The sequence below is a fragment of the Eublepharis macularius genome, chromosome 5, assembly GCF_028583425.1.
Source record: "Eublepharis macularius isolate TG4126 chromosome 5, MPM_Emac_v1.0, whole genome shotgun sequence".
NCBI classification, from domain to species: Eukaryota; Metazoa; Chordata; class Lepidosauria; order Squamata; family Eublepharidae; genus Eublepharis; species Eublepharis macularius.
The window spans coordinates 27,305,510-27,323,418 of record NC_072794.1 but is presented as its reverse complement, the minus strand read 5'-3'; the positions used below and the strand labels follow the sequence as shown (position 1 = coordinate 27,323,418).

Below are 17,909 nucleotides of genomic sequence, written 5' to 3'. Positions count from 1 at the left end.
CAGTGAATAGTAGAGTTGCTTTAATATGTGTATATATAGAAATTTCTGCCATATAAGTTCTAAAATGTTTGAAATTTATCTGTTAAGATGTACATTGAATTCTGATCAAAAATGTTAATATTTTTTCCCAATATTTAGTTTCTTCTTTCTAAAGTACTGCATTTTAATTTTAGTAGGTGTTAAGGCTGCAAGAGATAATCTGCTTCTCCGATAGGACAAAAAATGAGGCTGTGATTTAAGGCCATGCTTACCTTTTAAAATACTTTTTTTTGGTATATCCTATATAATAAATAAAGAGTTTTGATTGCTTTTTCTTCTAACAGTGAGTGATAATTTTTATTTATTAAGCTGCTAATTATCTTGCATGTCAATATTTCAAGAAGATGCCTGCTGTGCAGTTTTGGTAGCCATGTACAAACATTTAATTTTCATTGTTAAAAGACAGATTATTAATCAAATGAAAATTCTTTGACAGCCTTTGCATTGATGCCTGATTATCAGCAACATGTATGTGTTTCTGAATCAGAAATATGATTTATGTGTTTCTGGATATTGTACTACCGTTATGATTTGCTACAAGTTTAAATGTTTTTCCCTCTTAATGCTGAGCACACGGGTGTGTGAATATGTAAAGTCTTACCGTGGATATGTTTCCATATATTTATTGGGGGGAAAAATATCTCTAAGACTTTTCTTATTTTTTGTATATGACTTTATTTTAATTTTTACTTGTGAGGCCAGACAACTAATAAAAGGATACAAGTATTGTGCCTATTGTGCCTACTTGTAGTTTGCATTTGCTTGTACTTGCATTTACTGCATACCTTGTAGTTTGCATCCTCCTTGAGCCTGCTGGTGTGGGGAGGGCAGAATATAAATCGAATAAATAAATAAATACTTTCTAGAGGTCTAGGGGGCAAATCAACTGGAAAATCCTTGATGAACAACTTATTTACTAGAAGCACCTGACTGGAACAGTCTTCAAGGAAAAACCTAGTAGATATTGAAGAGGTTAGTTGGTAAGCTAGAATACGAGCTTCCACAATATGTTTTTGTCATAAAAATTTAGAGCTCATTGCTATTAAAAATAGCAATATTTGGGTCCAGCCTTTCCATGAACTTGCTCTCTTTTGCATCAGGGATTTTTCCTGCCTTCCCTCTCTCAGTGCAGCTAGAGCTAGTACAAGAAAGTGTGAGTGTGTTTAGCATTTCTGCTAGTTTTTTCTACAGAATCCTTTACTTCTCCCCATGCTGTTCATATAGTAAAGTAGTCTATGTAGGACTGAAATCTTGGAGATTCAGATTCGAATCCCCATTGTTCCATAAATCTCACTGGGTGGCCTTGGTTCAGACACTCTGTCTTAGCCTAACCCTCCCTCACAGAACTGTTAAGAAGACAAAAATGAGGAAAGGAAAACAGTGTATGCTGCCCTGAGCTCCTTTAATGAATGCTAGGATAAAAATATCAATCGATGGAGGGGAGCATATATACCTGAAGGTTGCTTAAGATTTCTTTTTTTTCATCATTGCATAAGAATAAACTCAATGTCTGGTTTTGCCAGTATTGCTTCCAACAGTATATGGAAGCTGACTGATTTGTGATGCTCCATTAGCTGATTGAGTCAGTCTGGTGTAATGGTTATTGTGTTCGCCCAGGATCTGGGAAACCTGAGTTTACAGCCCCACTCATCTGTGAAGTAGCTGACTTTAGCCTGTTATTATCTAAGCCCAATCTGCTTCTTTGTGTCCTCAGCAGTTTATATTATGAGAGGGAAGGAGACATAGGGAGTCACATTAGCCCAGAGTAAAATCCAAAAACGAAAACAAAAGCTGCATGATACTTTTTATTAGGACCAACCAAAGTGACAAAAAAGTGTGCAGATTTGGAGGGATTGAGGGAGACGTGCTATTAAAAATGTATCCTGTGTTTCTGTTTGTTCCCCCATAGGCCCAGGATGCTGTACGCTTTCAAGGACTCTGACCACTTTAATCCCCTACCAGAATTTGTTTATTTTTCAGAGCTCCTCCTAATAGAATGATTTGTATCCTCTCCCTACCCTTCACATCTTGTTGGGGTGTGTGAGAGAGAGACCAGGGTTAAGGATGCATTTCCTAACATCATAAAGAGTCTAGTAGCACCTTCAACCAACTTTATTGCAGCATAAGCTTTTGAGAACCACAGCTCTCTTCGTCAGAGAGCTGTGGTTCTCAAAAGCTTTTGCTGCAATAAAGTTGGTTTGTCTTAGAGGTGCTACTGGACTCTTTACTATTTTGCAACTACAAACTAACATGGCTAACTCCTCTGGATCTATTTCCTAACATCGACTCTGTACCCAAGGAATAATTTGTGGAAATACTTCCCTGCAATGTAATTCTTAGGTTCAGGGCAAAATTGTTCATGTTGCTATATACATTAACAGTCAGGGGAATATTGCATTACGTCAATAGACTGCTAGTGATGGCCCTCCAGGGCAATCAGCTGGCCACTGTATGAAACAGGATGCTGAACTAGATGGACCTCTGGTCTGATACAGCAGGGCATCACTTAAGCTTTTATGCTGAGGCTTCAGGTTAGGTGAGCAGGAAGCTATTCATCAAGCCTTGTGGTGTTGCTTTTTCCTAGTTGTTTGTTCTTCCTTTCACTCCTTGATTCCTTGCAGGTCTCTAAGAAGGGACTTATAATATGGCTCTAGAATCGTTCTTATGTTGGTAGGGAATCAAGTTTATGCTGGCCCTCTGTTCTGAATATTGCTTTTTGCTTTGGCTGTATAACTAAAAAAAAAAACAACCCTGAAAACAATTCCACTGTTGAGTTAGTGCTCTGGTTGAGGAAGTGGATGGAAGTTTCAATTCTCCATAAGAGATCTTTGACCACAGATAGTGACCAGGGCAACTTAACTGTCATTAACTGGCATTTTGATAGGTATGGAATGCCTGGTCTTTGATTGTACCTTATGCACCTCTGCAGTGCCATAATTGCTTCTCAGTCCTAATTCTCAAATCTCTGGAGAGCACAATTTTGTTGAAGAGCTTCTGAATTTCTTTTTTACTGGAATACTTTTGTATCTAAGAGAGGAGGCAACTGGTACTCTCCCTCTCAATTCTGATACTGTTGTGGAGATCTCCAGGTATGAATAACTGTCTTTTAATTAAAGAAGTAAAGTTTCGAAGGTGTGTGTGTGTGTATGTGTTTCTTTTGGGGAGGGGGAAATAAAATACATGTGATATCAAGCCTAAACTTATTTTATTGCTTTAACAACATAAAATGCCTCATTTTTAACTTAGCATATAAAATTGTGCTATTTAGCATACCTACAAAGTTTGAAACAATACAAATGCCTTAGTTCCTACAAGCAAAATTGTAAATGTACCCAGTGCTAAAAGCAAATGTGCCCAGAGCAACAAATTGCTGCACTCCATGCTACCTTAACATGTGTATCTTAAATTTTTATTTTCCGAGAGGTAGGAAAAATAAACAATGAAGATTGAAAACATACATTTTGCAATAGTTACTTTTATTTATTTACTTTATACCTCGCCTTTCTCTCCTGTGGATACCTGAAGTGGCTTCCATCATTCTTCTCCTCCTCTTGATTTTATCACAATAATCCTGTAAGGTAGATCAAGCTGCGAGTGTGTGATGGTCCCAAGGTCATCCAGTGAACTCCCATGGCACAGTGGGGATTTGAATTTGGGTGTCTGAGAGCCAAGCTACAAGTGACGCCTTACACAGGTTGGACACTTGTCAGCTTCCCTCAAGTTTTGGTGGGACATGTAGGCATCCTGGTTTTACAGCTTGGCTCTCCATTACAGCTGCAAGACCAGGATGCCTACATTTCCCATCAAAACTTGAGGGAAGCTGACAAGTGTCCAACCTGTGTCAGGTGTCACTTGTAGCTTGGCTCTCAGATCCCAGTTTGACACACTAACCAAACACCTCATCCAGTCATCCCAGGATTGGTATATTTGGATGTTAAACTTTGTAACATTGAACACTGAGTGATTCAATAATGTATTACATATATAGCACATTAGAGTTAAAAATAGTCAGATTTAAATAGTAAATATATGCTTGAAAATATGTTGTATGTCCATATAGAATTATTATCTAAATCATTCCACATTAAATTTAAAAATTCATAATGAGCATTGAGTTAATAAAACCTCACCACAAAAAGCATCTCACTCATTCCACAGTGTAAAAAATAAAAGGAAAGGAAAAGGAGATTTAAAGTGTTCCTTCAAACTTCCAGTTTCAGAAAAATTAAAGTCCTTGGGTGGGGGGGGGGAGTAGGGGAGAACAAGGAGAAAAGGTGCTTTAAATTTTTATTCTGCCCCTCTCCAGGACTTTACACTTCTCTTCCCCGATTCAGCTTTTTCATATTACATTAAAAATATTGGTGGATATTGAAAGATATAAACCATTGCTCCACAATTGATTATTCTACTCTATCCTCAAATTGACATGAGAAATATACACTATTTTATTGTATACTTTCTAATTTTGAAAGGTGGGTTGTTTATAGCTTTCATATTTTTCTCTGCCACTTTGGTTGGTATATGAATTATTATATACTGCCTTGGACTGAAGGAACTACTGGAGCCTCTCAAAGTAGTAAACTGTCTCAGTCTGTTAATTTGGACTTGGACTCTGTAAGTTTTCAGACTTTACAATATCCTGCTCCAGTTATGTGTTAGAGGCGTTGGGTAATTTTCCTCGTGCAGTGGAGAATTTGCTGCTGATATTTTTCCTTCTCTGCCCTTTCGGCCAACAACAGCTTTACTAACAATGGGACAAAAAAGAGTTTATCCTTTGCTGGAGAAGATACATCTTCAGCACTCAATCAATCCAAGCTAGAGGATTATTATACCCCAGTAAAATTGTCTAATAGGTTTGAATGCTTGGAGGCAGACAATGAGGGGCCAGATTGCCTAATTAAGCAAGCTGCTGTAGTCACTGCAGCGCGCATGCCATCCCATCCCCCACTCCTCCTTGTGACATATTAAACCACAGGTATTCTGAGGGGATAGAGCTTTTAGCTTGCCAAACAATCCTGGTGGCAGAATCCCTCCAGAAAAATTTCAGTCTACAAGAGAGGATGCTGGCCTTGGTCCAAGAGGGAGCTAGTGCCCCCCCCCCTCAAACATCTTAAGGCCCACTACACGGTCAAATGAAACAAGACACACCAGCAAAGAGCCAATCCTCTGTTGAAACTAGCTGTTCCATCAAAGGAACTGGAGGCCAATAGAAGAGATTTCCTATGACTTGTGGATGATCCAAATGCTGCTGTTGTGAACATTTTTCCATTGAGGGGGAGATGCACTGACTGGAATTCAGAAAAGAGGGTTATAGGCCGCGTGGCTACCATCTTTAAGATTCCTCCTGAGTCTGTAGACCTTGTAAGGATGGAAAGACTGGGTGGCATGAAAAGATTTGAACGTTTCCTCTATTTTTGCACGAAGATAATTCCATCTTACCTGTTTTCCCATGTACCCAGGTTCAAACAACTCAGTGGAAAACCACAATTGGAGGGAAATACAAGATACAAAATACATTCTGGTATTTCCCTCCAGTTGTGGTTTTCCACTGAGTTGTTTGTCTCTAGATATTGGGGGTGCCTTCTATTCGGTTACTACATGCACCCAGGTTAGCAGGATTGGGCATCAGATTACGAAAACACTTTAGAAACTCCATAATTCAGAGGCTGGCCCAAAATCTGGGTTCCAGAAATCAAGAGAAGACCAATTTTGTCTAACCTGGATAGTAGGTCTGCTATAGAAATAACTGACTGAAATTGGCCAGAGGGGGAGGTTGAACCTAACGTCTTTACATTTGTAACATTACCTCTGAAGGAACAAGACTCTATAATAGATTGTCTGGAGCACTTGACAGCCACTTTGAAGGGCCTAAAACAATCCCATGGGAATAGGGAGAGGGGGCTGATTACCCACCCCACACTAGCTGAACCCCAGTTGAAGTCCCCATGTGAGTGGGTGAGCCATTGGGGGCAAGCAGTTGCCCTCTGAAGTCCACCATAATAATTAATGAAGGGCACCGCTATACCAACCTGATTGTTTCACCATATGTCCCAGATCTGATCTCAATTAGCGAAGAGCCAAAAAGCAACGCAAAGACCATTACCATGAACAAACCTAACATCATAGACACCAGAGCATGATGGTGTTCAAAGCAGCGCAAAACGGAGAAAATAAATTGGCTAGAAATTATATCATGGAACATAGCAGGATGGGCCTGGATTAGATGTTTGGATCATTCTCTCTTTGACAAAGGCTATAATATCCTCCTTTTATAAGAGACATGGGCAGCCAGTGACCTCGTAATTGATGGATATCATTCTTTAACAGTGCTGCCATAACTGGTGCTGGCATGGGTCGTTTGAAGGGGGGCTTGAGTATATTAATATGCATTACTTAAACCTCTGAACAAATGGGCAATAGTGATCCTCCTTTATCTGGGCACTGAGACTCTTTTAATTCTAAACATTTACCTCCCTCACCAACAGACAAAATGGACCATCTCCAAGATTTGGGAGGAGCTAGATCTTTATATTGAAGATTTAAACAAAAATCCCATAGATAAGATCTTTCTGGTTGGAGGTTTCAATGCCAGACTGGGCTCAAATGATGACTTCTTGACTGACAAGTTTGGGGTACCAAGAACCAACAGTGAGGAAGACTGGATCTGCACCCACCTACCGTGCCTCTCCAAAGACTTGCAAGGCAAACTACGTGGGTTCTTGCTTAACCAAAATGGCTAGAAGACTAAACCTGTTCTTGCTTAATGGCTCTACCCCTGGCGACCATCCCAGGGAATTCACCTTTATGGCTGGTGCAAGATGCAGTACCATCGATTACTTCTTAGTCAGTGACAGCCTCCTACCTTTGGTCAGGAACCTGCAGATCCTCCCTGAATTCCAAAACGACCATTTCTTCCCTTCGGCTTAGTCTGGTCCCTCCACTTTTCCATTTGCATTATAATCCTGCACCAAAACCATATTTACTACATACCCAAAAAATCGGGGTGTCGAGCAAAATGGTCGGATCACCCGGCACTTGTGAAAGCGTGCCTGGAAGTTGAGGAGACACGTAAGTGTAGATCTACCATTATGGATGTTTCACAGAAGTGGAATCCCCTCATTCCTTATGATAACATTCTTTGGCTTCTGAAACCGCTGTTAGAATGTGATGCCGGTTCACAAGTCTAATTTTTCAAGAAGCATTCAAAGTGATGATTTGATAAAGGTTGTCAAAAGGCTAAGAAGGAGCTCAGAGCCGCATACCAGTCGTATAGGACTGCTATGGGAACAGATGTTCACAGCACTGCCCAGCAATTGCTACATTTAAAAAAGTCATATAAGAAGCTTGTGACAACAAAGAAGCAAGTGGACACAATGCAGCTCTGGAATCAAATAATCCAGTCAACAAAAGACAGAAATCCTGCACTTTTCTGGAAACTGACCGCCAGACATGCATACAAGGACATCTCACCCATAGATTCGTTAATTTTGACCGGTAAAAGGGAGGCGTATTTTACAAAATTACATGCAGGTAGCTGCCAACCTTCCTATTTCCAGGAGCCTGAGGATCTACCTGACTGGCCCCCCATCACCACGAGGGGAATCAAGTCACTTATAGGCCAACTTAAGAGAGGCAAAGCCCCTGGCACAGACAACATCCCACTAAAAGTTCACATGGGCTTGCACTAGATTCCTTGCTACAGCACTTAGAACCCGCAAGGATCAATTACAGAGGGCATTGAACACATGATACTAGAGTCCTCCATGTTTTATTTGTTTCTCTGAGCTAAATTTTTCAATTTTATATTTGTTTTTATATTTACACCAGTAAATCCACCTGAGTTGAATCATCATAGCACGAAACCAAAGATTTTTACAGCCTATGTATTTTATGTTCATTTTAAGCTCTCATTGATATTGACATCGTTCTTTTATGTACTTTGTAGATTTCTTTAGGTTGTTATTGTGCTGGTTATGTACTGCAATAAACAGTTTAGATATACTGCCTTGACTCCTTTGAGGAGGGTAAGTGGTAATTAGCTATGATAATAAATATTGGAGAGTTACTCCATATCTATAATATTTTAATTAAACTCTGGATATTTAGTTCACCGTGTTTGACTAAGAAAGGGGTACAGTATAGCTGTATCAAAAAAAAAACTGTTAAAAGACAGTACATGAAAACAAGCATAAAACCCTGTGCCTTAGAACGTTTTCGTAATATACTCAATGATGATGGAGAGTCCTGGCAAGTCATAGCTGACTTAAGCCAACCTCTACTGGAGTTTTCAAGAGACTACCAGAGGTGGTTTGCCATTCCCTGCCTCTTATTACCAATTCTTATTACATTACTTTTCACTTTAACTTTAGTAATTAAAAACCAGCCCAAATAAAGTGATGCTTGGGCGTTGTGGAGCCTGGAAATAGTGGTGTGTTTCACAGCTGTGAGACTCATACATCTGGGCATACAAGTAGTATTACTAAAGGGGAATAGTCAATCAGTTTTTTTAAAAAATTGATGGATGCAGAAGAAGGGCAGTCTTCCAAAGTGGCAAGTTGAAACTGAGCTTTACCAGTGAAGGTGATTTTTATTTCTGTGTGTTGATTTGCCGATTATTGAATATTTACATGTTAAAGCTGTGTATTTTCACGTTGCAGCAAACAAAACCTTCTTGGCTGTGGGGATTGCCTTAGCATTTTCAATCAGCCACTGTATTCAAACTCTAAAGCACTTGAAACTTTCAAATACTTTGTATTGACACAAGGTGGCACTAATGCACCATCATGTGCAAAGCACTCCAAATATTTAAAAACCTGCAATTTGCTACAGGTTTAAATGTATCTCTTTAAGTGTTAACACTGCTAATGGTTCAACGTGAAAATGAACTTTAATTAGCTAAGCAGTTGCTGATAAGTGTCTGTTTCTTGCTTATATTTAGAAGAGTTAGCCGTGTTAGTCTGTAGTTGTAAAACAGTAAAAATTCCAGTAGCACCTTTAAGACTAACCAACTTTATTGAGGCATAAGTTTTTTGAGAACCACAACCACAGCTCTGACAAAGAGAGCTGTGGTTCTTGAAAGCTTATGCTTCAATAAAGTTGGTTAGTCTTAAAGGTACTACTGGACTTTTTACTATTTTGCTTATATTTAGTGATTGTTTCTACTTTGTCATGTGAACGATATTTAAAATACCCAAAACAGTGTCCTGCATAGTAACAAAATCCTTGTGCAGTATGTATTTTTCTGTGTTCACAAAACATACAAACATGGAAAGTGGAACAACTGGCAAAAGTTGATATGTCCCAAATACCTGACAGATTTTTTTTCTGCTTTTGGCACATTTTTCTATCCCATCAAACATTGAAATTTGGCTTGGTAATGAGTATATCCAGACTAGCAACAGAGCTTATTGTGAAAATAAATACAACGGGCACTAGCAGTGGAGCCTTGGGAGGGCCTTGGCTTGGTAATTAATATACCCAAACTAGCAACAGGGCTCGTTGTGAAAATAAATGCAACAGGCTCTGGCAGCAGGGCCTTGACAAGGCCCGGCAGCCACCATGGAGGTGGCAGGAAGGCTGCGTGTGTGTGTGGGGGGCGCTCCCTCATGCTGCACCTCCCTACTGTCTCCGCAGCCCCTCAGAGGTCTGCCGCAGGTGGCACAGAGGCCTTAAAGTAATCCAGATAAAAGTTATGAATTCACCAAATTGGCTGTGCAGGTTAAATCAGCTAAAATTCTAATTTCAGCAAAAACTATAGAAGTGAAAGCAAAACACCAATTGTTTTTTGTTTCACTTTCAGTGAACACATACGGCAGTGTCACATTTCTTTTCTTGAGTTGGAGAAGGTAGAAGTGTATATATATAACGTAAATGGAACTCCAGCTTTCATTTTACAAGACGAAGGAGAACTAGACTAATACATTTTTATTTTGCGAAATCACCCTCCGAAGATTTAAATTGTCCCATGTTTGTGTTCATATAGAACAGGGGTGGGCAAATTGCGGCCCGTGGGCCACATGCGGCCCGCTACAGAGTTGTTTGTGGCCCTCCAAGACAGTCATTAAACTGATTCTAAAATTAAATGTGCTTGCAGCTATAGATGATATGAAATTAGCACAATAATTAAATTGAATAAAACTACCACTATTTTATTTAATTTATACTTATTGATTTTTATGATACAATTTATACCTTTTCTGAAATGCAAAGTTAACTAATGAATGCAATCATTTTAAAAGGTGCGGCCCTCCACTAACCTCCGCTCCCACAAAGTGGCCCCTGAGCCAAAACAATTGCCCACCTCTGATATAGAAGAAAGTGCTTTGTAAGGTACTTTGAAAGTTGAAAGAGACAGGTTGAAACAACCTCAGAAGCTAAATGACTACCAATGTTGCTTTGAGGGGGGCATTATGAATGAATTTGTTCATGGCATAGTTTGGCTGAACTTCTTGGCCTTTCGCGTTTCTAGCCTCATCTTACACTGAGAGTGAAAGTTTTCTGGTTAAGGAAGTATTTCATCTGATTGCAGTTTATTGTGATGTCTGAAATTTGGGTTGTTTACCAAATAGGGCTTGTTTATTGTCCACAACTTGGAATTTTAGATGTTATGTCAGGCTCATGGTCAGCAGCACCATTTTAGAATGCTGCATGTGCCTGATGGCCAAATTCTCTAAAAATTGTGTTGACTGTAGCATTTAGTTTTTCTGTCAATCACAGCTTGTGGTTAGATTGCAGGCTTACTAGACCAGGAAGTTTTCAGCTTTTGTGTTATATACAAGTTGTTGGGTTTAGCTCTATTTAGTCATTGTAATAGTATATGTTTTCCAGCAGTTGGCAATAATTTTGGATAAATGTAACATGTTAAAAGTATAGCTATTATTGGCTTAGCAATTTTGAAGTTTCTTAATGTACAGTAATATATTTGAATATATTATCATCAATATTGCTATTATTACAGTGTCTAAATACTGTATACTTCCTTTAAGTTCAAGTTGGCGGTTGGAATCCAGAATATTGCTTAGTAGAGATAGGCATGAACCGGAAAAAAACTGAACCATGCGGTTCGTGGTTCATCGCATTTCATGAACCATGAACTGTCACGAACCTGCCCCGGTTTGTGATCATTTGGTTCGTGAAAACATCACATCCAAGTCAACAAATAATCACTTCCAGGCCAGCAGAAGGTCTGCAGAAAGTCCATCACCTGTTGCCTAGGAAACTGATTGATTGACGTCAGGCTGTCTGCAGTGATGAACCAAAAAAAGAACCAAATGAACCAGCCTAAAGTTCGTGGCTGTTCATCAGAAATGGGCTCTGACGAACCACCAGTTTGCGAACCACGAACCAGCCTGGTTCATCACAAACTTTGGTTCGTATTTCGGTTTGTGCCCATCTCTATTGCTTAGTTTTCATGCAGGATCTGATGCTTGTCCATTGGAATATTGACTTTGAACGGATAACCCTGATGCTATTTCAGAAATAGCTTTTGAAACTACCTTTAGTCTTAAAAGTATTTTGCCATTTGAAATAGTGAGCTGTATTTAAGAGAGTCTGTATGGGTTTACATAATTAGTTTTCTTGTGTTTGAACACAGCAGAATTCATACAACGTACTAGTTCTTAGAAGACTGGGAAACGAAAGATTGCCAACCATGTTCAGAATTGAAAATTTTCATTTATTATGTTGAATGTCAAAGAACTAGAGTATCAGCATAACTTTGTAGAATTGTACGTGTGCAGGCTAGGTTGACTATTTCTATAGAATCCACTGTTTGCCAAAAATAGTTGGATTATGTTAGGAGGCTTTGGTCTACATGACTTTCTTAGTTTATGAAACTATAAACTGCTTCTGACTAGTTTCCCTTTTTTTCTAGGAATGATGACTCAGTTGCCTTGATGATGAATTGATTGCTAAATGCACTACTTCAAATGTAGGGCAGAATCCTGATGGTGTGGACAGTATGGACCTAATGAACGGGCAGCCCAGCAGTGTTAATATTGCAGCCACTACTTCAGAGGTAAGGAGTCTGCAACATAAGTCCATCGAGTAATTCTTTTTTTTTAAACTGCAGAGGCATAATGCATACATAGAATTTTTTAAAAAGCACTTTATTTGGCCACCTTAAATATAGTCAGTTCTTGTTCTGTCCTGGAATATTTTCAGCCAGGCTTATTGACCAACACTTGTGTTTGACCAGTAAAAAGATCAGGCTTGTGAATAACTTTGCACCAGGCCACCTATAGCGAGTAAGAATGTCCTTCAAGCAAGTAGCAGGGAAGCTTTGGTAGACTAACAGCGCTAATTCTTCCTGGCTGCTTTGCTACAAATAACTGAGATTGTGTGGGGGGAGGGGGATGTTGAACATTACTAATAATAAGAGAATTGTCTAGATGAGTGCTTGAGAGTTTTTGATAAGGGGAGGAAATCACTTCTTTGCATTCCATATTACACAAGTCATTGTATCAGAATCTGGACTATATCACCGGCAAGAAGCAATTTTTTTCATATCAGTAGAACATAAGTTGTTTTAGTTGTTATAAACATGTTGGCAGTTGGGAAGGTGGTGTTCAGGAAGTTGAGCTCATAGCTTGTTGTGGTGTGTTCTGTCACGTACTTTTACCCTGGCAACTTACCCATGCCAGAGATGGCCAACTGGACTATTCTTGGAGCAGTTGCACTGCATCTCTTACGTGGGTTCCAATGGATTATGTGGATGGAGCTCTAGTTTCTAGTCATTTCAATACAATTTTGTAGCTTCCCTGCCATGAAAGCTACCCAGCTACTTTGGCTGGATTAGATAGACAATTTGCCTTTGATCGCCTTACTTAGTAAGCAAATTCTTTTCGTGGAAATCCAGACCAAAACTTCTCTGGAATGTTTAGGCAAATCATGATACTGAAAATCATCTCAGTAGGCAAATGCTGGATGAGCAAGGAAGATGCAGACTCCATATTTCAGCTGAAACTGATTCAAGCAGTTCATTTGACATAATGGCAAAACAAAAGGGTAGAAGACTAAAAATAAGGCTAAAGAAACATTACAGAAATGGTAGAGATGAACTGTGTATGTTGCAAGAAGAATAATTAAAAAGCAGCTAGCAAAGGAATAGAAACCCAGTTAAGTAACACAGTTTAATCAAATTACATTCTAGCTTTTGCTTCCCTAGATAGCCTCATACCTGTTCTAATTAGAAGGTAAAAGTGGCATCCTCCTAACCAGATGATGTAACTCGGCTTAGGATGGCAGTGTTGCTTACCTAAATGAGTCTCCCCATTAAAACAATAGCTACCTATCAGATACTCAAGATAACTGATCCCAAAGGTTCCTCAACCCAAGTAATCAGCTTGACAAAGCCTATTCAGCCATCTGCTACCTTAACAACAACAACAACAACACCAACAACACCAACACCAAACACCGCCAACATCACCAACAACACCACCACCACCAACAACAACAACAACACCAACAACAACAACACCAACAACAACAACAACAACACCAACACCACCACCACCACCACCAACAACACCAACAACAACAACAACAACAACAACAACAACAACACCCTCCTCCTCCTTCAGGACAACTTAATGCCCACTCAGAGCGGTTTACAAAGTATGCCATTATTACCCCACAACAATCACCCTGGGAGGTGGGTGGGGCTGAAACTCGCCCAAGGTCACCCAGCTGGCTTCAAGTGGAGGAGTGGGGAATCAAACCTGGCTCCAGATTAGAGTCCCGTGCTCTTAACCACTACACCAAATCTTGTTCATTTATCTTGAGATATGGAGGTTAGGGCAGAGGCATGTATGTTGTTTTTGTTTACATTAAAAGCCAACCTCTTAAGATAACAAAAAATCCATGTTCTGAACATCCCCAGTGGTCCCCAAAACATTGACCTATGTTGTCTGCTGATATTGCTTGAGGTGGCTTCTCAAGGTTGTTACACTTATGCCATATCTGACTTTCTTGCTTCTCAGAATTGCTTGAGTCAGCTTATTCCACAAACTTTCTTACATTTTTGCCATAAATAGCACCTTCCTTTGCCTCTGGGGAGCTTACTGTACCTATTCCCTTGCAAAACTATCTACGAAACCTTCACTTTAAACGCCTTGATTAAACACAATTCTTGGTTCTTTTGATCTGATCAGATCAGGTGCAAGAGTAATTGATTCTGGAACAGTGGATAGACTTCTCAGGCCTTTCTGTGGTTCACAACTCCCCGGAAGCTACTCTCTACAACTTAACCTTTTTTTTATAGGCATTCTTTTGTTCACGTAATAACACATTTCACCAGGCTTTTTTATCTTTTCTCTGGCCTTCCTACTTCCAATGGTCCACAACTCTTATTTCAAGAAATATTATGGCAAGTCACTTAGATCTTAGCCCGAAGATCTCCTTCCTTTCAAATTTTTGTTAATATCTTGTTTAATATTTTTAGAATTCAAATAAGTCAGTTTCTTCATGCCTCTATTATATTATGTCAAATGAAATTCTCTTTTTGAGGATCCAGTGGAAAGCACTGTTAGCATAGCAAAAGAAGTTATCTTAGAAGGCACCTGACAACATACCCATATATGGAAATTCCAATTCCATGCAATATTTACCTTAGTGACATTGTTTTGCTTTCCAGATGAGATGATAATCTTATTTAAAGAACATGGTGCCATTATTTAAGTGGATTCTTGTTTTCATTTTCTGCAGTTTTCCAAGGCAAAGCATTCTAAAGTTCTTGCTGACCCTGTCATTTCATGGTATTAATAGCTTCTCAGAGGTGCTTTCACAAGAAGACTAATAAAGATGTCTATTCAGAATCCTACCCAAGTCTATTCAGTGGGGCTTGCTGCCAGGAAAGTGTTTTTAGGATTGTACTGATAATCATGCCCTGACCTGGGTAGCCCAAGTGAGTGTGATCTTGTCAGATCTCAGAAGCTAAGCAGGGTCAGCCTTGGTTAGTAATTGGATGGGAGACATCCAACAAAGACCAGGGTTGCAGAGGCCAGCAATGGCAAACCACCTATCCTGCCATGAAACTCCTGCCTGGGGTCGCCATAAGTCAGCTATGACTTGAAGGCACTCTCTTCCACCACACTGATAATCATATTTTCCATTGGCTAAACCCCATCCTACTTAACAATAGGTTCCACCTGAGCCTTAATACTTTACGTTTCTCAGTTAAAACTTGTGAAATTCTTGGGCCTTGAAGGTTATAGAACCTCTGAGTCTGTTTGTTGGTGGTTGAATCTGGCAGTAGCTTTAAGGGTTCTTCTCAGCCAGGAGGCATGATGTGCAAACAAACAGCAGTTAACATCCATCTGAATGTATACTTGATATGAGCAGCTCAGAATTGGAACAAGAGAGGAAGTAGAAAGCAGCTATACAGTTAATACTCTCCTTAAGTAGTGCTCTCTGTGCCCCCACCTACAGAAGTGAGGTGAGCGGTGGCCAAAGACAGGGCTCTTTCAGTGGTGGCACCTTGCTTGTGTAATTCCCTCCTCCTTGAGACTTGCCTGGTGTCTTCTTTATTTTTCTTTAGGTGCCAGGCCAAAATATTCCTTTTTATCCAGGACTTAAACTTTTAGTCTGCTTCTGACCTGACAACTGTTCTGTCAGTATCATTTTAGGCCACTTAATGTTTGTCTTATGTTGTTTTTTGGTACCTGGTTTATTTTTATAGGTTTTATTTTATTGCTTGGGTTGTAAACCACCTTGGTAGGTCTCTGGAAAGATGGTGTATAACATTTCTAAATAAATATAATCTTATCCCAATTTGAAATTAATTCAGCAAAAAGTTCAGTTGTGTGTACACTCAAGTTTCCTGGGCTATAGGATAACATTAGAGAATCTTCATCTTGCTGATTAAGAATTGCCAATGAAAAGACAGGAAACTGTTTCTACATCTAGGAGTCTTGAGTTTACCTTCCATTACTCTTGAATTGAAAATTACTAAACAGAGAAATCCACAAAGCATTATGTGCAAAAAGAAATATTAAAAAAACTTAACCTTGCAGACTGCATGTTGAACTTAACTGATTTCCAACGTAACAGTTGGTAGATGTTTTTCCAGCCAATGATTAATTGGGAGAGTTAAGATTGTATAATTCTATTAATAGTTTGACTGTCTGATGTTTCTTCTTTTACCCTCTTTATTTCTTTTCATTCAGAGGATGTTGTGAGTATAAAAATTATAAAAGATCTTAAGCAATAATCAGTATGTGCTCAGTACAAGAATGATGCTGCACTTATTTGAAGATTCTCCATTGTTGATCTTATAAAATTGGCCTCTCTAAAGTAGAGTGGATTGCTGACATAATTGTTGGACCAAAATCTTGTACATTTGAATGAGAACATGCACAATCAAAAAAGAAAACATGAGCCTGTGTCCAATTTTTACAACCCTTCCCAGTCATAGAGGATTAATCTATCAAATAGAATAATACAAATTTTCTTGGCTGTAGGTACCATGTCAGATTTTTTAACAGGTTTTGTCAGAATGCCAGTGCATGTATCACAAGAGAATTTATTTCAGTTCTCCCTCTGAGGCGGAGGACATCTTGGGTTGTTTCCTTTTGCCCAATCAGGGAGGCAGGAAGTCAAAAAAATAGCTCTTCCTCTTCCTCTTGGAGCCTAGGAACGCCCCCTTGTTCCAGTTCTTTCCTGCCTCCAGGGAGAGCAGTTGTGGCTACAGTTTTCTCTGTCAGCCCACAGTCCTGTCTTTTTTGTCTTCTTTGTTCTAGCTCTAGTTTTTTCCTTCCCTCTTCCTCTCTTATTCTTCTCTACTCTACCTTTCTTATCTCTACTCCTCCCCCCCCTCCTCAACTCTTTTTTTCTCTGGGCCCAAGTCTATCAAGACGATGGAGTCCAGGGACTCCGAAGATAGCTTTATGGAGGGTGAGGAGGGAAGCTCACCAACGGCCGCATCGGCGGCAGAATCGGCTGCTGTACCCGGTACCGTCTTGCCGCCCAGGCTTGAACGGCATCCCGGCACCTTTCCGGCTGCAAAGCCGCGTACTTCTTCAAAAAAATCGCGACGCAAGCAGAAGGACTCCCAGGCATCAGGGCCAGTCGAGCAGGCCACCAGCAGCCCGTTAGATGCAGCCGCGGTTTTGGCGGGAAACCAAGATGGCGCCCGCGCCGATTCCCGCGCGGCTCCCAGTGCCGCGGTCGCCAACCTCCAGCCGGGAGAGTGCCCTGCAGGCCCTTCTACAGTGACGTGGCCTCTGCAGTCGATCGGCACCGGAGCCCATGGGACGGGTAATGTACAGGGCGACCTCGGTTCCCTCCTGAGAGGCGAGTTCATGTCCTTTCTACAGACCATGCGGGAAGAGATTTTTCATTGGTGCCAACCCCCTCCCGAGGCAACAAGCCAGTCTTCCTCCCTGCCTCCTCCCCCCCCCAGTAAAGTGCGGCGTACATCCTGCCAGTGGCCTACCAAGGCAGCCCAAAAAGCACACCCAATCCCGGCCAGAGATGGGGATATTGTTGTAGGGGGGGGAGCCTACTCTGATAGCGAGGAGGGTGAAGAAAGGGAGTTCCTTTCAGAAGAAGAGGAGGAGGAAGAAGTCATTATGCCTGACCAGTCAAACAGGCTGTCTAAATCAGAGGACTATCCATACCTTCTGAGTAAGGCTCTGGCTGCCCTAGAGCTTCAGGAGAAACGAGGAGGGGAAGAGGCATCTAGTGGTACCAGTAGGGATTCTTCAAGACCCAGAGGGTGTAAAGAATTTTTCCCAAGGGGTGACACCCAGGAGAAGGTCTTCCCTTTTCCGGAATATTTTGAAAGACAATTAAAAGCAGAATGGGTCTCCCCTGCCTCTAGCAAACAATGCTCAAGCGCCCTTAAAAAACTGTATGCATTACCTTCTTAT

General features: G+C 40.3%; 1 protein-coding gene across 1 annotated transcript in view; it reads left to right on the top strand.

The window, feature by feature from the left end:
- The first annotated feature begins 11,998 nt into the window (after positions 1-11,998).
- The window catches only part of RALGPS2 (Ral GEF with PH domain and SH3 binding motif 2), a 129,486-nt gene continuing 123,575 nt past the window's right edge, over positions 11,999-17,909 (top strand). The window contains exon 1 of the mRNA XM_054979565.1: positions 11,999-12,055. Within this exon, the coding sequence (XP_054835540.1) occupies positions 11,999-12,055 (57 nt within the window). The remainder of the gene's footprint in view (positions 12,056-17,909) is intronic.